This window comes from Dryobates pubescens, chromosome Z (assembly GCF_014839835.1).
Source record: "Dryobates pubescens isolate bDryPub1 chromosome Z, bDryPub1.pri, whole genome shotgun sequence".
NCBI lineage: Eukaryota > Metazoa > Chordata > Aves > Piciformes > Picidae > Dryobates > Dryobates pubescens.
In genome coordinates this window covers 120,956,718-120,978,690 of record NC_071657.1, presented here as the reverse complement: position 1 = coordinate 120,978,690, position 21,973 = coordinate 120,956,718, and the positions used below count along the sequence as shown (strand labels likewise).

Here is a 21,973-nt window from a genome sequence, read left to right as displayed (position 1 = left end):
TGTGGTCCACCTTGCATCTTTCCAGGCCTGTCTTCTCCTGGTTTCTGGACTGTTAACAAGGAGGCTCCTTCCAGCAAGCTTGGCCTTCAGGCACTTACATTTTGCTGTCCTTGGAAAAAGCTTCCATGGTGCAGGTGGATGAGCAAAGCTGGAACCAACAGAAGGATCATGGTTGAAATCATATGAATAGAGAACATACAAATGAGCTTTCCAGGGGAGAGCTTCTGAAACAGAAGTGGAGAGCAGGAGACTGTTCATTTCCTGCATGACTCATTTGAAGATGATACCATTGGAGATACCTCCACAGGCTTTTTGCTTTTAATTAACATTTGGATAATCAGTTCCAAAGCATCTGGGAACCCCTTAGTTTGATCTGGCTGATTGGTTTGGTTGATGGTAGGACATCCACCACTTTGTCCGGGCCAGAGCCCATAGATGAAGATGCTGAGCTAGCTGGTGAAGCTGGACTGGGGGAAGCTGGAAGGTGTCATTTGCTGGTGGCATGCTTGGTTTGCATGTGGTCAGAAGATAAGGGAGATAACCAAGCAGATGAAATTGGAGCTAGGAAGAGGAAATAGTCTGAGGCTGGCTTAGAATGAGGACGTGGCACAACAGCAGCACTGTGGTGTTATCTCTGAGGAGCTCTTTGGTGTAAACAGCAGTGAGGCTGTAGGGTAGGAAGTGTTTGGAGAAGAACATGTGGATAATGAAGCTGCTGCTGGAGATGGGACAGTGTCCATATTTTCCAGCTTATTTCTATGAGCAGCATGTACACACTGATGAAAATCAACATCTCAGTGCCTTGGGGACCTTGTGTCCTACCTGTGGCTTTGGTGATGAGCTAGGAGGAAAGACTGCCCTTCTAGAAGAGCTTGTGTCATACAAAGCTTCTCAAAGACCACCTTGTTTTGAATTCTCTGATGTCAAACCAGGCTTTTCTCCCCCTTCTCTTCCCCTACAGTGGCTCAATGAAGCCAAGATCATCCAGAGACTGGTGGAACTCATCCATTCAAGCCAGGATGAGGATGTGAGTATGGCAAGATGGAGCTTTGCTATTGTGGGTGGTGGGTCCTGTGAGGTCCAGAAGGCTCTCTTTGTGTCTTGGGCAATACCCAGGTGACTTGTGGAAGGAGGTGATGAGGGATGACGTGTGTGGATGGTTGTCATGTCCTCTGGTTGCTCAATCCCAGAACATTTGGTTGTGCTTTCAAGCTGTTTTAGACTTTTAACCACCAGTTTCACCAGAGCAGGGCAGACTAGAGGGGCAGACACCTCTCTCCATCTGCTGGTCACTCTGCTTCTGATGCAGCCATTTGCCTTCTGGAATGCAAGTGCCTATTGGTGGCTCATGTTCAGCTTCTCACCCACATTCAAGTCCTTCTCCACAGGGCTGTTCTCCAGCCCTTCATCCTTCACCCTTGCCCTTGGCCTGGTTGAACCTCATGAAGTTCTTCTGAGCCCACTTCTCCAGCCTTTCTGGGTCATTCAGCCATGCCAGCCTCGTCACTCATCTTGATCTCTCTGTCCATGTCAGTGATGAAGATACTGACCAGCACTGGTCCCAGTATGGACCCCTGAGGGACACCACTTGTCACCCATCTCCATCTGGACCGGTTTACCACTACCCTTTGAATGCAACCATCCAACCAATTCCTTAACCACTGAACAGCCCACCCATCAAATCTGTCTCTCTCCAGTGTAGAGAGGAGGGTGTTGTGGTGAATCATCTTGAGAGCTTCTGGGTTGTTGGGTTTCTTGCTTTCTCATCAACATTACATTTTCTCTGAGGGCCAGAACAAGCCAAGCAGTGGGGTTACCACTGAAATGTCTTCTTCCCTTCTCCTTTACAGAGGCAATCCAATGCTTCCCAGACCCTGTGTGACATCATCAGGTTGAGCAGAGACCAGAGCAATCAGCTGCAGGAGATGCCTGAGCCTGATCCACTTCTTACAGCACTGGAATCGTAAGTACTGCTGGGACTGGTTCTAAAGACACCTTGGAAAAGATCTCTAAGATCACATCCAGCCACCAGCACAGCACTACCGTGCCCACTAAACCGTGTTCTGAAACAGCCATTTTTGAAGGCCTCCAGCTTTGGTGGCTTCACTGTGCTCCTGGATAGCCTGCTCCAATTTCTGACCACTCTTGCAGTAAAGAAGTTGTTCCTTATGTCCAACCTAAAACTCCCATGGCCTGAGTTCAGAGAAAGGCAATGAAGCTGGGGAAAGGTCTGCAGAAGAAGGGTCTGGAGAGCTTGTGAGGAGAAGCTGAGAGACCTGGACTTGTTGAGGCTGGACAAAAGAAGGCTGAGAGGAGACCTTCTGTCTCTCTACAACTCTCTGTAAGGAGGTTGGAGCGAGGTGGGGATTGGTCTCTTCTGCCAAGGAACAACAGGACAAGAGGAAACGGCCTCAGGTTGCCTCAGGGGAGGTTTAAATTGGACATGAGGAACAATTTCTGCCCCTTGAGATTGTCCAGGCCTGGCCCAAGCTGCCCATGGCAGTGGTGGAGTCCCCATCCTTGGAGGTCTTCCACAGCCATGGAGATGTGGTGCTGAGGGCCATGGTTTGGTGGTGCCCTAGGAAAGCTGGGTCTTAGGTTGGACTTGATGGTCTTCAACATCTTTCTGTCCAAACCCATTCTGTGATTCCATGAGGCTACTGAGTAGGACTTCACGCTCCAAGCAGCACTGAGGGTCAACCTCCCTACAGTGCTGGCTCTCAGTCCTTCAACCTTCCAAACTCTGTGTTCCCCAAGATGTTGTAAGCTGGTGGGGACTGCAAGGAGTCAGGACACAAAAACCCCATGTGGACATGGCCTTTTGGGACAGGGCTTAATGGCCATGGTGGTGTGGGGTCAACAGCTCCACTCAATGATCTCAAAGTTCTTTTCCAACCAAAATGATTCTGTGATTCTACAAAAAGTGATTTTGTTGGTCCCACTTCTCACTCTCCAGAAGGTCCCACAGCTCATGGCTTCCCTTGGTCCATTCTTCAGAGCAGTTTTGATCTTTGGATCATTTTTTTCTGATCCCTGAAACTGAAACAGGTTGCCCAGGGAGACTGTGGAGTTCCCTCCCTGGAGGTTTCAAGCCCAGGTTGGGTGGGACCTTAAGCAACCTGTTCTAGTGGGAGGTGTCCCTGCCCATGTCAGAGGGTTGGAACTGGCTATCTTGGAAGGTCCTTTCCAACCCAACCCTTTCCATGATTCTATAAATTAATGCTCAGCTGGTGCAAGGAGAAACCACAGCCAAGGTTCTGCATTCGAGATCACATCTCAGTTTTCACCGACTCTTGGTAACCCTCAGTCCACTTAATCACCACCAACCATTTTTCATGGTCCTACCTCCACTTCTTCTGCTGATGGTGTGGTGTTTAGATGTTCCTTATGCAAATTATTTCATCCCCTGCATTATTCATGGGTTTCACAGTTTTCTGTCATCTTTTATTTATAAAAATGGAGATGAGATTGTGGCCAAGTGCAGAGAAGAGGGAAAATCAGACTGTGAAGGTGCATCTGGAGATTGGTGTGGGACTTGCAAGGTCCAGAAGGTCATACTGGCACAAGGTCCAGAGCGCTGGGCCTTGGAAAAGTGTCGCTGATAGCCCCAGAATGACCACAGGGAAAGAAATGGGACAGAGATATGGAACTAGGCACTGCCCATGAGCCAGCAGCATGACTTGATGGCCAAGAAGGCAAATGGTGTCCTGGGGGGGGGGCATGAAGAAGAGTGAGGCCAGCAGGTTGAGGGAGGTTCTCCCCCACCTCTTCTTGGCCCTAGTGAGGCTACAGCTGGAGTCCTAGGTCTGGTTCTGGGCTCTTCAATTCTAGGGAGACTGGGAGATACTGGGGAGAATTCAGTGGAAGCTGGGTAGCTACTGAGGGCTGGAGCATTGTCTGTGAGGAGGAAAGGCTGAGGAGCCCTGGGGCTGTTGAGTGTGGAGAAGAGCAGCCTGAGAGGGGATCTTAGCAAGAGCTAAAGGATAGGGGGCAAGAGAATGGGGCCAGACTCTTGTCAGTGCTGCTCAGTGACAGGACAAGGGGCTTCAGATGCTTCCATGGATCCAGCCTGGCCAGATCCCTCTGTAGAGCCTCCAACCCTCCAGCAGATCAACATCCCACCCAGCTTGGTGTTGTCTGCAAACTTCCTAGCTTCAGGTTGTCCTTGATAAGTCAGCTTGACTGAGCTGACAGTTGGGTTGTCTTCCAGCGTTTAACTCAGAAGTCTGTCCAGTTGGTAAAGCAGGACATCATTTTGGTTTGGGGCCTGGATGTCTAAAACCATCTCCTGCCTTAGTCATGAGGAAACAAGTTCTGAAACCTGGCGTAGACCTCTTCCTGTCACAGACCACAGACTGGTTTGGGTCAGGAGAGACCTTACACACCATCTTGTCCAGACTTTCTTCCATGAGCAGGGACATCTTCAACTAGAGCAGGTTGCTCAAGGCCTCATCCTGCCTGGCCTTGCTGTGAGTTATCTGAGACTTGCCAGAAGAGCATCTTTCTTTCTCCCTCAATAATTGAAAACACCGCTTTTCCTTTTTTGTTTTGGTTTGGTTTTTTCTCTCAGAAGACCCCAAATTGGGTATTTTGTGATGAAAACAACTGCCTAACACTTCTCATTCTGCCCCTGCTGATGTGTGTGTGTGTCTATCCACAGGCAGGAGTGTGTGGAGCAGCTCCTGAAGAACATGTTTGATGGAGAACAGACTGAAAATTGCATAGTGAACGGAACCCAGGTTCTTCTGACGTTGCTGGAAACGAGGCGCTCTGGGTGAGTTGGCTTCGAAGGCTCTGAGCAGCTCCAGCCTAGGTCTAGCTGTGGGGGGAAAAAAAGGACATTTTGGGCCTCCATGTGAAGTTCTTTCCAGAAATGAGCAAGCTGGTTGGGTTTTTGATGCAGTTGGTACAGCTCATGGTCGGTGAACCACTTGGCAACTGGGTCTTCAGCGGGCTCTTCTGTTGCTGTTGCTTGTCTGAGAGCAGAGAGCTAGCAGAATGTGTGCAGAGTGGAATAAGAAGTGGTCTATCATCATGGTCTGTGTGATGGTGTCTGCATATCCATGACTCTGGACATGATCTGCACCATTTAATTCCTTTCGTGGAGCTACAGGAGAGAAAAGGCAAAAGAGAGTTTGGGGGGGGGAAGGGACAACCAGAGGACCGCCTGTCCTACTACTTGGCCCATGCTGAAGGAGAAACTGAGGCATCTGAGACCATTGTGATGGGTCAAAGAATCATGGAATCAGGGACCTTCAAAGGTTGTCTGGTCCAACCCCCTTGCAGTTATCAGGGACATCTGCAACTAGAGCAGGTTGCTCAGAGGCCCTACCAACCTGACCTGGAATGGTTGCAGAGATTGGGCATCTCCCACCTCTCTGGGCAACCTGGGCCAGGTCACCACCCTCATGGTGAAGAGCCTCATCTTCTCTCCAGTGTAAAGCTCCCTCTTTTGGTTCAAACCATCACCCCTTGTCCTGTCATGATAGGCCCTGCTCAAAAGTCTGTCCCCAGTTTTCTTTGGAGGAGAAAACCTCCAAAGGAGAAAATGAGGAGTGAAGGAGCTAATGGAAGATTAGGAAGAGTTGTTGGAGAGGACAGAAGGTGACACTGGGCAGACAAGTTGCTAGTCAGAAAATCCTGTGTAGAGTTAAAACTGAAATGTTGAGATCAGAGAATCATTTAGGCTGGAAAAGACCTCTAAGATCATCAGGTCCAACCTTCTGTTCAACATCTCCATGCCCACTAGACCATATACCCAAGTACCACATCTACTTGTTTCTTGAAAACCTTGCCAGTGAAGGTTGGGATTGCTGAAGGTCATCATCAGGCAGTGTGTGCAATGTTCCAGGCTTGGAGCAGAGTGGGTGGAATCTGCCTGATGGAAAAGGAGCTGGGGGCATTGGTGACAGTAGCTGGAGATGAGCCATGGTGACCCAGGTCCAGGCCCAGGTGACCAAGAAGCCCACCATCATCCTGGCTTGGATCAGCATTTGTGTGGCCAGCAAGAGCAGGGCAGGGATTGTCCCCCTAAACAGGGCAGTGGTGAGGCCACACCTGGAATCCTGAGTTTAGTTTTGGGCCTCTCACTCCAAGTAGGATATTGAGGGGCTGGAGCAGGTCCAGAAAAGGGCAACAAAGTTTGGGAAGGGTCTGGAGAAGAAGGAGAAGGGTCTGGAGAATTTTTGAGGAGCAGCTGAGGAACCTGGGGTTGTTGAGCCTGGAGAAAAGAAGACTGAGGGGAGACGTGGTGGGCTGCAACTCTCTGAAAGGAGCTTGGAGCCAGGTGAGCACCAAGGTCTTTTCCCAAGTGACACAAGAGGAAATGGCCTCAAGTTGCCCCAGGGGAAGTTAAGATCGGCTATGAGGAACAATTTCTGCCCTTTGAGGGTTGACCAGACCTAGTCCATGTTGCCCAGGACAGTGGGGAGCCCCAGTCCCTGGAGGTGTTCAAGAAACATGGGAAGTGGCACTTTGGGACATGGTTTAATGGCTGTGGTGGTGTTGAGTTGAAGGTTGGACTTGATGATCTTAGAGGGCTTTTCCATCCTTGTGTAACTAGCTTCCAAAGCTGGAACTGATAATTTTTTCCCTACTCATAGTTATTTTTCAAGAGAAAATTACCTCCATGAACAATGACACTGAAGAACATTTGATGATTTTGTCAACTGTGCCCTTGTGCTTCTCTCCCTCACAGGGTGGAAGGGCTGATGGACTCATACACTCAGGGATTTGAAAGGTCTTACACTGTCAATAGCAGCATCCTGCATGGGATTGAACCAAGGCTAAAGGATTTCCACCAGCTGCTGCTCAGCCCTCCCAAGGTAGGACATCCCAGCCTTTCTCAGCAGCTTCTGACCTGTTTCCATGGTTTCCCTGTCCTTGCTCACTGCTGAAAGTGCCATTTGCTGGAACAGGCAAACATCTTGTGAAGGAATGGTCACAAGTTCATCACAGAAGAGCTTAGGGACTGGGCAGGAGGAGCATAGGAAGCCAGTTGTATTTCATTAACCCCCAGGAGTAGAGAGTCAGTCATGGAATCATTAAGGGTGGAGAAGGCCTCCAAGGTCATGGAGTCCAATGCTTAGCTCAGCACTGTTAGGGCACCACCAAACCATGGCCATCAGCACCACATCTCCATGGCTTTGAAACCCCTCCAAGGATGGGGACCTGCCCTGGGCAGTCTGGGCCAGGGCTTGACAACCCTCCAGGGGCAGAAATTGCTCCTCATGTCCCACCTGAACCTCCCATCGGGCAGCTTGAGGCCCCATTTCCTCTTGTACTGTCAATTGTTCCTTGGGAGAAGAGACCAACCCCCAACTGTCTCCAAGCCAGAAGGTCTCACCTCAGCCTCCTTTTCTCCAGCTCCCTCAACTGTTCGTCACAAGTTTTCCACACCCTTCTTCTTCTCCAGACCCTTCCCCAGCTTTATTCACAGGATTGCAGAACGTTAGGGGTTCGAAGGGACCTCCAGAGACCGTCAGGTCCATCCCCCCTGCCAAAGTAGGATCACCTAGGGCAGGTCACACAGGAGCAAGTTCAGATTGATTTTGAAAGTTTCCAGAGAAGGAGGCTTGTTACCCTTCTCTGGACCTGCTCCAACCCCTCATTGTCCTCCTTGGAGTGAGGGGCCCAAAACTGAACCCAGGATTCCAGGTGTGGCCTCGCTGGTGCCCAGGGGAACAATCACTTAGAGCCATAGAACTGTTGAAGTGGAAAGAGACCTTTGAGATCATCAAGTCCAGCTGCTCGCCTCCACCTCACAATCCCACTACTGCTGCTAAGCTACTACCAAGCAGTCCAACTCGTCCCACCAGTAGATTGGGACTGGTGGCTTGTGTGAAGATGGTGAAGAGACAGGAAATTCTGGTTAAAGGATAGTTTTAGTTTAATCTTCAGGTTTGAAAATCTAGGTCTCTGGTTGCAGGACTTGGGTGGTGATGTGGTTTAGGTTCACATCCAGAGAGCACTGATGGAGTGAACTGGTGGTGTTTAGTCAAGTGATTGGCCTGAAATTGTGCTGGAGGACATGAAGAAAAATTTCTTTCTGCAAGAGTGGTTAGGCATTGGAACAGGCTGCCCAGGCAGATGGTGGAGTCACCATCCCTGGAGGTGTTCAAGATATGTGTGCACATGGCGTTTCAGGACATGGTTTAATGGTTATGGTGGTGTTGGGTTGATGGTTGGACCTGATGTTCTCATGGTTTAGTGGGCATGGGGGTGTTGGGTTGATGGTTGGACTTGATATTCTCATGGTTTAGTGAGCATGGGGGTGTTGGGTTGATGGTTAGACTCTGGTCTTCGAGATGTTTTCCAATCAAAACCATTTGGTGGTTGTGTGACTGTGACACGTGAGGAGGTGGTGTTCCTGGCTGAGGTGCTCATCACCATCTGTTCCTCTGGCAGAAGAGAGCAATCCTCACCACGATTGGTGTCCTGGAGGAGCCTCTGGGCAACGCTCGTCTCCATGGCTCTCGTCTGATCGCTGCTCTGCTCCACACCAACACTCCCAGTATTAACCAGGAACTATGCAGACTCAGTACCATGGATTTGTTACTTGTGAGTAAACCAGTTTGGTACTGGGAATGGGGACAGGGGGAAGAACTTGACACTGTGAATGTGTTTACTTTCCCAAAGTGGTTTGGTTCTTCTGAGCCAATATCTTCATTATCTTTCTGATCTGAGGTTAAGAACCTCAGAAAAGGTTTTGTGATGCACACACAGCTTCTGGGTGTTGGAGCTGAACCTCAGCTTCACCTCTCTTATGGCACTGGTGTAGTGGTGTGTGTGTGACCAGTCTGGTCATGGAGAAGGCTTGGGTGTGTTGTATGTATCACAGAACTTCAGCATCCCTGCAGGGTTGCATGGGAAGGGGCCTATGGAGATCATGCAGTCCAAGCAGGGTCACCCACAGCAGCTTGCCTAGGATCACAACAGGCAGGTGGGTTTGGAAGCTCTCAAAACAAAGAATCCACAGCCTTCCTGGGCAGCCTGCTCCAGGGCTCCACCACCCTCACAACAGAGAAGATTCTCCTCATCTTCAGATGGAACCTCTTGGGTTCCAGTTGGTGCCCATTGCCCTTTGTTCTGTCACTGGGCACCACTGACAAGAGTCTGGCCCCATCCTCTTGTCCCCCACCCTTTAGCTCTTGCTGAGCATTGATCAGATCTCCTCTCAGGCTTCTCTTCTCAACAGCCCCAGGGCTCTCAGCCTTTCCTCCTCACAGAGATGGCTCCAGGACCCTCATTAGCTTCCCAGCCTCCACTGGACTCTCTCCAGTAGCTCCCAGTCTCTCTGGAACTGGAGAGCCCAGAACTGGACCCATTTGTCCAGCTGTAGCCTCAATAGGGCAGAGTTATAGGGGCAGGAGAACCTCTTTCACCCTGCTGGCCACATTCTTCTTCATGTCCCACAGGAGATCCTTGGCCTTCTTGGCTCTTGGGCAAGCTGTTGTTCCCCAGCTCTCCCAGGTCCTTTTCCATGGAGCTGCTTCCCAGCAGGTCACTCCTCACCTGTACTGCTGCAGGGGCTTGTTCCTCCCCAGGGGCTGGACCCTCCACTTGCCCTGGTTGAACTTCATGAGGTTCTCTCCCACAGCTCTCCCACCTGGCCAGGTGTCTTTCACTGGCAATAGCCTTACAGGGTGTCAGCTACTCCTCCTGGTTTAGCAAACTGGCTGAAGGTCCAGAACATGCCTTTATTGTGGTCATTGCTGAAGGTGTTGACCAAGACTGGACCCAGTCCTGACTCTTGTGGAGGACAACAACATTAGAGCAGAGCATACACAGCAGGTCCATCTAGAAGTGGAGACTGAGGCATAGAAATAAAATTGGTTTGGTAAAATTTAGGACTAAAGACCAAGTTGGGCAACCTTCTTGAGTGTTTTCAGTCCTCGTGCATGTATCCCATCTCTGGTGGTACCACCATTTGATGGTTCAGAAGATCTATCTAGAGTGAATTCTTTGATCTCTCCTTTTTTCTTCCCCTCCCCAGGACTTATTTTTCAAATACACATGGAATAATTTTTTGCATTTCCAAGTGGAGTTGTCCATAGCAGCCATCCTCTCCCACTCTGTGCAAGAGGCAAAGCCAGTGATGAACGACCTGGAGAGCAAAGAAGAGGTGCTGAACGGAAACGTGGCCACGGAGAACCCTGCGACTCCAGAACCCACCCCTGAGAACATCATGGTTACTCATGTAAGTGGGGAGCTCACCTGCAAAGTTCAGACTTACTGGTTCATTGGCAGCAAAATGCCTTGGGGAGTTCTTGGTGGAGCTTATTTCAAGTCATAGAATCACAGAATGGTTTGGGTTGGATGGGACCTTGAAGATCATCTAGTTCCAACCCCCTGCCATGGGCAGGGGCACCTTCCACTAGACCAGGCTGCTCAAGGCCTCATATAGCCTAGTCTTAAACACTTCCAGGGATGGGGCTTCAACCACATCTCTGGGCAGCCTGTTCCAGTGTCTCACCACCCTCATAGTGCGGAACTTCCTCCCGAAGTCCAACCTAAGTGTCCTTTCTTCCAGCTCAAAGCCATTGCCCCTCATCCTATCCCTGCAAGCCCTTGTAAAGAGTCCTTTCCCAGCTTTGCTGTAGCTCCCTTCAGGTACTGGATGGCTGCTCTAAGATCTCCCTGGAGCCTTCTCTTCTCCACCCACAACTCTCTCAACCTGTACCCAGAGGGTACAGCCTGCTCCAGCCCTATGATCGTCTTTGTGGCCTCCTCTGGACCTACTTCAACAGTTCCATGTCCTTCATGTGTTTGGGGCACCAGAACTGGATGCAGTACTCCAGGTGGAGTCTCGCAAAAGCAGAGTAGAAGGGCAGAATCACCTCCCTCATCCTTCTGGTCACACTTCTTTTGATGCAGCTCAGGACACAGTTGCCTTCTGGGCTGCCAGCAGCTGTTGCTGGCTCATATTGAGATGTCATCAACCCCCAAGTCCTCCTCAAGACAGCTCTTGACCCATTCTCCACCCAGCCTAGATTTGTACTTGGTGTTGCCATAACTCAGGTGTAGGGCCTTGCACTTGGCCTTGTTGAACTTCATGAGGTTGACTTGGGCCTGTCTCTCCAGTCTGTCCAAGTCCCTCTGGATGGCATCCCTTCCCTCCAGTGTGTCAGCTGGGCCACACAGCTTGGTGTCACCCACAAACTTGCTGAGGGTGCCTCAATCCCACTGTCCATGTCATTGATGAAGATATTGAACAGCACTGGTCCCAATACAGACACCTGAGGGATGCCCCCTGTCACTGGTCTCCATTTGGACATTGAGCTGTTGACTGCAACTCTTGGAGTGCAACCATCCAAATCCTTATCCAACTAGAGGACCATTCCTCAAGTCCATGCTTTTCCAACTTGGTGACCCAGGATGTCACATGGGACAGTCAAGCACTTTAAGCAAGTCTAGGTAGATGCCATCAGTTGCTCTTCCCTTCTCCACTGATGCTGTGGCTTTATCATAGTCTCTTGATAGAACTTGGTTCTGAAGGGAACCATATTTGCTTTGGACATTGGATTTTGGTGTTCAGTTTGAACATAAAGATGCCACCCACCACATCTAATGGGCTTGGGAATCCAGTTGAAGATGGAAGATGGGATATTGAGGCTGGATGTTTAGAAGAAATTCTTTACAGTGAGGGTGGTAAGACACTGGAACAGGTTGCCCAGGGAGGTCTTTGGATGCTCCCTCCCTGCAGGTGTTCAAAGCCAGGTTGGATGAGGCTTTAAGCAACCTGGTCCAGTGGAAGGTGTCCCTGCCCACAGTTGGGGGCTTGGAACCAGATGATCCCTAAGGTCGCTTCCAACCCAACCCATTCTAGGAGTCTATGAATTAATGCTCAGCTGGTGCAAGGAGAAGCCATGATCAAGGTTCTAACTACACTTTACATCGTGGTCCTGATGAGGAAAACTTGTGTCTCTAAAATGACCACAGTGTCCTTCCATTACTGCTCATGTGGAGCCCCAAACCAGGTTAAAGATGTTGATGGGTGATGGATCCTCTCATAAAATAACTGAGAGAGAAGAAGCTTGGAGATCTTGGGAAGAGAGAAGTGTTGAAGTTCTTTTTGCGTAGGAGTGAAGGGATAAACAGAAGTAACTTCAGTTCAGGAGAGGACTTCCTGAGGGATGAGGCTGCATCTTCTGAAATGTTCTTATCTCTTTATCTCCAGCTGTTCCAGAAGTGCTGCCTGGTGCAGAGGATATTGGATGCCTGGGAAGCCAATGACAAAATACAGTAAGGGATTTGAGGGTCAGAAAATCCATCTTATGGGGCTAGAGGTTCAGGAAATGGCCTTCAAAGACTGTCAGTCATTGTGGTGATGGACAGATGAATGATGTATGAAAAGGTTGGGATATGGGATCTGGAATTGGGATTATTTGGATGTTAAAACACAAACTGGGCAAAGAATTTGAAAGAAGGGTTCTTCTGCCTTTTCTCAACCCAAACACATGAGATGCTTCACAGAATCCCAGCAAGATGGGGTGGGAAGGGACCTCTGGAGCTGATCCAGTTTAACGCTCCTGCTCCAGCAGAGTCACCTACAGCAGCTTGCCCAGGATTGCAATGGCCAGCTGGGTTTGGAAGCTCTTCAAACAAAGTGATTCCACAACTTCTCTGGGCATCTTGCCCTGGGGTTCCACCACCCTCACAGCCAACAAGTTGCTCCTGATGGAGCCTCCTGGGTTCCAGTTGGTGCCCAGTGCCCCCTGTCTTGCCACTGGGCACCACTAACAAGAGTCTGGCCACATCCTCTCTTGCTCCCCATCCTTTAGCTCTTGCTGAGCATTGACCAGATCCCCTCTTAGGCTGCTCTTCTCCAGGCTCAACAGCCCCAGGGCTCTCAGCCTTTCCTCCTCACACAGATACTACAGGCCCCTCATCAGCTTCCCAGCCTCCACTGGACTCTCTCCAGTAGATCCCAGTCTCTCTGGAACTGGAGAGCCCATAACTGGACCTAGTTCTCCAGCTGTGACCTCAGCAGGAAAGGTGGGGGAGCACCTCGCTTGACTTTGCTGAGGTGACAAGACCTTCTTGCTTTCTCAGGAACTTAGAACATTAACTCTCCAGGTGCCTTACTTCATTCTCGCCAGAGAGAGCAACTTTGTGGACAACTGGGATGGACAACCACTTTGTCCCAGTTTTGCCTCTCATTTAATGTTTGATCTTGATTAAACTCTTGGGTTTCATGCTGACTGCAGTGATTCTAAGAGCCAATGATTGTGGCTTCATGGCCATTGTGGTGTTAGGTCTATGGTTGGATTCAATGATCTTAGAGGGCTTTTCCAACCAAAACAGTTCTGTCATTCTATGAAAAGAGATTGTGAGCTCAAGGTGAGCAGTTGGACTTGGTGATCTCAAAGGTCTCTTCCAACCTCAACAGTTCTATAGTTGTAATGAATGTCCCCTTGTACTGGGCACTGGTGAGGCCACAACTGGAATCCTTGGCTCAGTTTTGGGCCCCTCACTCTGAGAAGGACATTGAAGGGCTGAAGTAGGTCCAGAGAAGGGCAACAAACCTGGTTAAGGGTCTGGAGAAAAAGGAGAAGTGTCTGAAGAACTTGTGAGGAACAGCTGAGTGACTTGGGGTTGTTGAGCCTACAGAAATGAAGGCTAAGTGGAGACCACCTGGCTCTCTGCAGCTCCCTGAAAAGAGGTTGGAGCCAGGTGGGGACTGGTTTCTTCTCCCAGGGGACAAGGGACAGGAGGAGAGGAAATGGCCTCACATTGCCCCAGGGGAGGTTCAGGTTGGACATCAGAAGAAACTTTTTCGATGAAAAGGTTCTGAAGGACTGGTGCAGGGTCCCTAGGGAGGTGATCAAATCCCTGTCCCTGGAGGTGTTTAAAGTCACAGAGATGTGGTGCTGAGGGACTTGGCTTAGCTTGGGAGAGGTAGAGAATGGTGGATGGTCTTCAAGGACTTCTCCAAGCCAAACCAATCTGTGATTCTGTGACGAGTGACTTGGAGGCTGCTTGCCCTCAGCATTAGCTTCTTAGGTATCATTTCTATAGATGGGAGAACTGATGGTTGCAGTTGAGTGTCATCTTCTCTTGACTTCAAGAGTCAACCATTCCATGGCAAGTAAAACTAAAGCTTCTTCAGTAGCAGTGGTGGAAGTTCTTCCTGCTGTGAGCTTTCTTTAGTGGAAACCATCATCAGATCATTTAGTTTGTTACTCTGAGGGTGGTGGGACAGTGGAACACATTGCCCAGGTTGGTGGCAGAGGCTCCGTCCTTGGCGACATTCAAGATGAGGCTTGATGCAACCTGCTCTAGGTGTGGATGTCCCTGTTGACTGCTTGGGGGTTGGACTGGGTTCATTTGTTGTGGGCAAACCCATCCTTGCCCTGCTTCCATGAGCAGAGGCCAGTCATGGAATCACAGAACCATTAAGGTTGGCCATAAGCTCTAAGATCATCGAGTCCAACCATCAACCCAGCTCCACTATGGCCCATTAAATCATGGCCTCAATTGCCATGTCTACATGTTTCTTAAACACCTCCAGGGATGGTGATTCCACAACTTCCTTGGGCAGCCTGGTGCAGTGCCTGACCACTCTTTCAGGAAAGAAATTTTTCCTCATGTCCAACCTGAACCTCCCCTGGTGCAACTTGAGGGCATTTCCTCTTGTCCTTCTGAGCCCCACTGAGCTCTGTGCTAACTCTGCTTAGAGCAACCTCTCCATATCTTGGACTGTTGCAGTCTCCACGTGGAAACAGCTGTCAGTGTGCTCTTGGGGTTCCTCCTCACATTGCTAGTGGCTCTTTTCTCTTTGCAGGGCAGAAGGTGGCATGAGGAGAGGCAACATGGGCCACCTGACCCGGATAGCAAACGCCGTGGTGCAGAACATGGAGAAAGGCCCCATGCAGACTCAAATCAGTGAGTTCATCAAAGGTCTGTGCTCCTTTCTCCTCTCCTTTTTCACCTTGGTTGCATCACCCTCGGGAGCTTTTGGAGGGACTCACTGCACATATTTCATGTCACAGAATCATAGAATCATTTGGTTGGAGGAGACCTCCAAGATCATGGAGTTCAACCATTTGCATTGCCAGGTCATCACTCAACCATGTCCCTCAGCACCACATCTCCACGCCTTTGAATCCCCCTCAGGGGGTTTCACAACCCTTCACAACCCTTTCCATGAAGAAATTGTTCTTCATGTCCAACCTAAACATCCACTGGGGCAAGTTAAGACATGGACATGTTCCTCATGTCCAACCTAAATGCCCTCTAGTGCAACCTGAGGCTGTTTCTTGATGTCCAGTCACTGTTGTTTTCTGGACCAGACTCCACAACAACCTATTGAGCTCCTACAGCTCCATGCCATGTTGCCTGCACCTTCTCCATGGCCACCAAAAGCTGGAGCATGCTCACAGCTGGCTCTGGAGCCCTGTTCTCTGCTGATGAGGGAATTAAGGCAAATTAATTAAGAGGGACAGAAAATAAATAAAACTGCCCCATGATGAGCAGCTCCAATCCCACCATCAGCTGCCCCAATGCAGTTGGGACCCAGAATTCTTCTTTTATTAATCAGATTTTGGAGGTACATCTCCTGCTAGACCAGATTGCTCAAAGCCTCATCCAGCCTGGTGTGCTGGGCTACACCCATCCTGGAAACAGGGGGGCAGGGCTTGTGAGAGTTTTTGCCCTCCCTGGAGGGTGTTTTCCCCCTGGGAAGCTAAATTAGTCTTAGACACCTCCAGGGATGAAGTGTTCACAACTTCTCTGGGCAACACTTTCCAGGTTCCACAACTCATGGTGAAGAGCTTCTTCCTAATATTCAATCTAAACCTACCCTGCTCTAGTTTCAAACCAGTGTCCCTTGTCCTGTCACCACAATCCAGTAGTTCCCAGTCTCTCTGGAACTGGGCAGCCCAGAACTGGATCCAGGACTCCAGCTGTGGCTTCACCAGGGCTGAGTAAAGAGGGAGGAGAACCTCCCTCACCCTACTGGCCATATTCTTCTTCATACCCCCCAGGAGACCATCAGCCTTCTTGGCCACCAGGCCACATTTGGTGGCTCATGGGCAACTTGTCCTGTGGAGCTGCTTCCTAGCAGGTCACCCCCCACCTGTAGTGGTGCAGGGGATTGTTCCTCCCAAGGGATAGGACCCTACACTTGCCCTGATTGAACCTCATGAGGTTCCTCTCCCCAAGCTCTCCAGCCTGGCCAGGTCTGTCCTTACCCTTTGGGACACACAAGGGATGGACCAGAGTCTGAGAGGGGACACATCCAGACCTGGAATGACCAAAGGGCTCTTCCATGCCACGTGCCTAGCAGTAGGAGCTGGTGTGACAAGTCTTTGTAAGCTGGCTCCTGCTCAGAAACTGCCTGAGCATCCCTCTGCTGGTGGGAAGGGGTAAGTGGGTACCATTGCCACTTGGATGGGGTTTGTTTCCTCTTTTCTCTACTTGCTGAACTTCACCACAACCTGTGAGATTTTCCTCACTTAGGGTCTCCCAGTTGCCTCCCCCATCGTGGTGTGGGGTGGAAGGAGCAGTTGGGTGGGTGCTGAGTTGCTGGCTGGGTTCAACTCACCACAACCACCATGAAAGAAAAGGAAGGGAATTGTTGACTACTTGCAGATAGCCACTGGGCCTGAGGGATTGGCTTAGGTGCCTTGTTGTTGAGCGGTGGTGATCTTCGTGTTGCAGAGCTGCCTGAAGATTGCCGAGGGAGATGGGAGAGCTTTGTAGAAGAGACCCTGATGGAAACCAACAGGAGGAACACAGTGGATCTGGTGAGGACTGTGATGGTGTGCAGAGTTCAGAGAGTCATGGAATGGGTTGGCTTGGGAAAGACCTTGAAGATCATCAAGTCCAAGCCTTAAGCCAGCACTGCTAGGGCACCGCCAAGTCATGGCACTCCACACCACATCTCCATGGCTTTGAAACTCCTCCGGGGATGGGGAGTCCACTGCTGCTCTGGACAGCTTGGGCCCGGCCTAGACAATTCTGAAGGGGCAGAAATTGTTCCTTATGTCTGGCCTGAGCCTCTCCTGGGGCAACCTGACACCCTTTCCTCTTGTCCTGTCTCTTGTTCCTTGGGAGAAGAGACCAACCCTCACCTAGCTCCAACCTCCTTTCAGGGAGTCATAGAAAGCCAGAAGGTCTCCCTTCAGCCTCCTTTTGTCCAGACTCAACAAGCCCAGGTCTCTCAGCTTCTCCTCACAAGTTCTTCGGACCCTTCATCAGCTTTGTTGCCCTTCTCTAGACATGTTCCAGCCCCTCAATGCCCTTATTGGAGTGAGTGACCCAAAACTGGCCCCAGGATTCTAAGTGTGACCCAATATAAGGGACAAATCCCTGCCCTGCTCCTGCTGGCCACACCATTTTTGATGCAAGCCAGGCTGCTGGTGGCTGCCTTGGCCACCTGGACACACACTGGCTCATCTCCAGCTGCTGTCACCAATTCTCCCCCAGGTTCTTTTCCACCTTTTTCAGCCAGTCTTCCCCAGCCTGGAGCTTTCATGGGGTTGATGTGACCCAGAAAGTTGATGGACCCAGCATTTGGCCTTGGTAAACTTGATAGATGCTGGCAAACTCTACTCCATACAGAGTGGCTGCCTTTGGTCTTCGAGTTGGGTCTTTGAATGAGTGAGTTGGGTGTTTGACTGTTGTGTGGAACAAAACTTTTTGAGCTTTCTTTGACTTGTGTTTGTGTTTTTTTGTCCTTCCTTCAGGTGAGCACCCACCACCTGCACTCCTCCAGTGAGGATGAAGACATTGAGAGTGCTTTTCCCAATGAGCTTTCTCTCCAGCAGGTGAGTTGCCCACACCCTTCCCACCATTCCTGGGAGGCTTCATCCATCCTAGTATAGAGCAGCTTCCTGTGTCCTACTCTTAGTCAAGTGCCTCCAGCTCTTTTGTGGCCTTCCAGTCTGGATACTTAGTGGTCTGGACTGCAGTTGGGAATAAATTTGGCTCAGACCACGTGCAAGTCTCAGATTCATGATATGTTCCAAATTCCTTGCTCTTTCCCTGGTTCTCGTCACAGCAGGGGGTTAGAGTGGTCTGGAAGTTGTAGACCAGGTGCCATCACCTACCCATCCTGGATTGTAGCTGACAGATGGGTTCTGCTCCCCTTTGAGCTGTGCAAACTTCTTTTAAGAACTGAAGGAAACACACCAAGATATGAGCAGTAAAGAGGAGTGAAAAGCCTTGATTTGGGAAGGAAGGGAGGTAATGAAGGATTCACTTGGATTTAGCAAAGATCACAAGATCCTCAAAACCCGAGGTCCTCTCCTAAAGCCCCATCAATAGACGTAAGATGCTTTTCAGGATGAAATGTTAAGTTCTTCCAACCTTTATTGATGCAGCAGAATGTAGAAGTTTCAACATACTCAGTGGGAAAGAAATCTTGGGAATAAAAAATCCAATCAAGCTGAAATCTAGGTAAGGGTGGAGGTCAGCTGGAATGAGCTTGGAATTAATCTTTGGTCCAGGTTCTCCTTCTTCCAACCTTTTCTGGTGCTGTGAATGTCAGCACAACGTTGGAGTTTCAACATGTTTAGTAGGAAAGTGATTTTGGGAGTAAAGAAACACAATCAACCTGAAATCTAGGTAAGGGTGGAGATGAGCACTTAATGTCATCTGCAGTTGAACCACAACCTACAGCAACTAGGAAGATGTGTGTTGGAGTTACTCAGTTGGAGCTCAAGTGGGCTGCTCACCACCCTGCAGAATTGTCCTCCAGATAGGAGAAATGATCTGGCAAATGAAGTCCAAGAGCAAGTGTTATGTTCTGCTTGGAGGTAGAAGCCATCCTGGTTGTCAAGAGAAGGTGAAGCGTGGATGAGTAGACAAGAATCACAATGGTTTAGGTTTGAAGGGACCTTAAAGATCATCCAGTTCCAACCTTCTATGGGCAGGGACATACTCTACTAGACCAGGTTGTTCAGAGCCCCATTTGGAACCCTTCAGGGTTAGTTGGAGCTCTGAGCAACCTGATGCAGTTGCAGATGTCCCTTCTGACTGCAGGGGTTGGACTGGGTGACCTTTGAAGGTCCCTTCAAGCCAAACCATTCCACGATTCTATGAACATGACATAGGAAGAAAACCTGAAAGAATTTGGTCCACTTGACCAAGATAAGACATGATTATATGGAGACATGTGTTTCATCTTCCAAGGAAGAGGGGTTTAGAGGAAGTTCAAAGTATATTCTTGGTCTCCATGGGGGGATTGAGTTGCAACAAGGTACATTTGACATTGCATCATGAGAAAATAAACCAAGGCAAATGTTCTGATGAAGAAATTGTTTCTCCATAACTCTCTTTGGAAGAAGTTCAGAGCAGATCAGAGAAGCATCTACCCAGGACTTGCAGATCCTGCTTTCAGAAGGGTGGTTGGAGTAGATTCATAGAATGGGTTGGGCTGGAAGGGACCTTAAAGATCGTACAGTTCCAACCCGTGCCATGGACAGGGACACCTTCCACTAGACCAGGTTGCTCATGGTCTCATCCAGCCTGGGCTTGGAACACCGCCAGGGAGGGGGCATCCATGACCTCTCTGGGCAACCTGTTCCAGTGTCTCACCAAGGAGCAGATGATGAACTTCTCCAAGCCCATCAGTTTTCTGTGATTTTAATGCTTTTTAGAATCTCTGTGAATTGTGCATCCTCAGACACCTTCATGATGGCTCTTTTCTGGGTTTGCTCCTCAGGCCTTCTCCGAGTACCAGATCCAGCAGATGACAGCCAACTTTGTGGATCAGTTTGGCTTTAATGATGAGGAGTTTGCAGACCAGGATGATAACATCAAGTAAGTTGATCAAACTTCAAGAGGGTTAAGCCTTTTTGCATCTCATCTTCTCTGGTGTCAAGGTGTCAAAGGGAGCTCACTGCAAGCCTCCTGTGGTTTGAGACTGATCCATGGCTTGGGACACAACTGACCTTTATTTACAGGGGTCCACTATGATCTTCAAAGGTTGGAGAGCCAAGAACAAGTCCTTCTGAACAGAAACATTAATAAACAAGACAATTACCATCCAACCATGACCTAGAATAAATGTAGTTGAGAGAAGATGAAGCATTAGAGCCAACTCCAGGCAATGACACTGATCTTCTCTTATGCCTTTAAGTCCTTGGAGAAATGAGGTACAGACAGAAGAATGTTCTGCTGAAGTCCATGGAAACATTGAACCATTTCTCTCTTAGGAAGAAGGAAACATGAAGCAGATAGGAGCTAAGAAAGGTTCAGAGAAAGCAGGTAGAGGTGGTTTCATCTTCTATGACTTACTGAGGTCAGAGTGTGGGATTGTTGCTACTTTTATAGAACTGTGTTGAACCCTGGGGTCAGTTTTGGGCCCCTCTCTCCAAAAAGGGCATTGAGGAGCTGGTGCAGGTCCAGAGAAGGGCAACAAAGCTGGTGAAGGATCTGGAAAAGAAGGAGAACGGTCTGGAGGACTTGTGAAGATCAGCTGAGGGACCTGGTGGTGTTAAGTGTTGAGAAAAGGAGGCTGAGGGGAGACCTCCTGGCTCTCTGAAAGGAGGCTAGAGCGAGGGTGGGGGTCAAAGTTTCCTCCCAAATCATGGCACAAGAGGGGATGGCCTCAAGGTTGACCCAGGGGGAGGCCGGGCTGGACGTGAGGAACAATTTCTGCCCTTTGAGGGTTGTCCAGACTTGAGCAAGGCTGTGCAGGGCAGTGGTAGAATCCCCATCCCTGGAAGGATTTCAGAGCTGTGGAGATGTGGTGCTGAGGGCCATGGTTTGGTGGTGCCCTGGCAGTGCTGGGTTTAAGGGTTGGACTCCGTTACCATGAAGGTCTCTTCCAACCCAAACTGTTCTGTGATCTTCTGACCTAGAAGTTGTGCTGAGGAGCTTCCTGGGGCTGTGCTCATCCCACCTGTCCATAAGGGCTCAGAAGTTGTAACCATTTAGTGTCCATGTGGGGACAGAAAAGTTCTCCAGGAGGATGTCTGCTCAGTGTGTTCCCTGCTCATCCATTTTCCTCATTCACTGTCATCTCCTGGCAAGGTTCTTCTGGATCAAAGGAGTCAACCAGGGCAATAGGGAGGGCATGTGGCAGCACGTGCTGAACCTTCCATCCTGGAGCTGCTGCTCACAGCCCAGCAGATGTTTGCTCTGCTCTGCCAAGAACTGCAGGGTCCTGGTGTCCTGAAATCCAGGCAGAAACAGAACACTTTTGGCCCAGAAAGCTTTGGGCATCTCACGCCTGTCCAACCCTTTGGCTGCTCCAGATCTGATTTGTTGAGGATGCTTTTGCTGGATCTCCTCAGACTATGTTTATAGCAATTGCTGGGCTCCATGAGGTACCTTAAATGACAAAGTGGAAGTAGTTTGGCTTCTCCAGAGCTGCTTCCAGACATGATGCAGTTCTTCGTTCTGAGGATGGTGGAACACTGGAACAGGTTGCCCATTGAGGTGGTAGAGGCCCCACCTCCCCACCATGGAGACATTCAAGGTCAGATTTGATGGGGCTCTGAGCAACCTTACATAGTTTATAGAATGTTTTGGGTTGGAAAGGGACCTTAAAGATCATCCAGTTCCAATATCCTGCCATGGGCAGGGACACTTCCCACTAGACCAGGTTGCTCAGGGGCCTATCCAGACTGGCCTTGAACAGCTCCAGGGAGGGGACACGTTAGGGATGTCCCTCCTTACTGCAGGGATGTTGGACTAGATGACCTTTAAAGGTCTCTTCCAACTGATAAAATCTCTGGTTCAATGAATCAAAGGAGAGTCTTGATATCCTCAGGGTCTTGGCAACACTGTTGAGATGTTTGCCAAGTAGAGAATGGTGGAAGATAAGAGTTGGCATGAAGGTGGAGAAGAGTTGATATCTAGGTGGAGGAGAATGATTAATGTCTGTCCCCAGCTCTGCCAGTGGGTTGGAGTTTCTTGGCCTGCAGCACCCTCTGCTGTTCTTGACCAGACATTTTTAGGTTCTCATTGGAAATTGGGTCATTTAAGCATTTTGGCAGCATTCGTGTCCCAGTGATGCATG

At 49.7% G+C, this 21,973-nt stretch overlaps 1 protein-coding gene across 1 annotated transcript in view; it reads left to right on the top strand.

Annotated features, from left to right (window-relative positions):
• The window catches only part of PPP6R2 (protein phosphatase 6 regulatory subunit 2), a 72,455-nt gene that overhangs the window by 29,050 nt on the left and 21,432 nt on the right, over positions 1-21,973 (top strand). Inside the window, exons 6-16 of the mRNA XM_054177927.1 lie at positions 962-1,027; positions 1,851-1,963; positions 4,661-4,774; positions 6,698-6,824; positions 8,407-8,559; positions 9,995-10,198; positions 12,179-12,243; positions 14,786-14,901; positions 16,663-16,748; positions 17,691-17,771; positions 19,670-19,767. Of these exons, the coding sequence (XP_054033902.1) occupies positions 962-1,027; positions 1,851-1,963; positions 4,661-4,774; positions 6,698-6,824; positions 8,407-8,559; positions 9,995-10,198; positions 12,179-12,243; positions 14,786-14,901; positions 16,663-16,748; positions 17,691-17,771; positions 19,670-19,767 (1,223 nt within the window). The remainder of the gene's footprint in view (positions 1-961; positions 1,028-1,850; positions 1,964-4,660; positions 4,775-6,697; positions 6,825-8,406; positions 8,560-9,994; positions 10,199-12,178; positions 12,244-14,785; positions 14,902-16,662; positions 16,749-17,690; positions 17,772-19,669; positions 19,768-21,973) is intronic.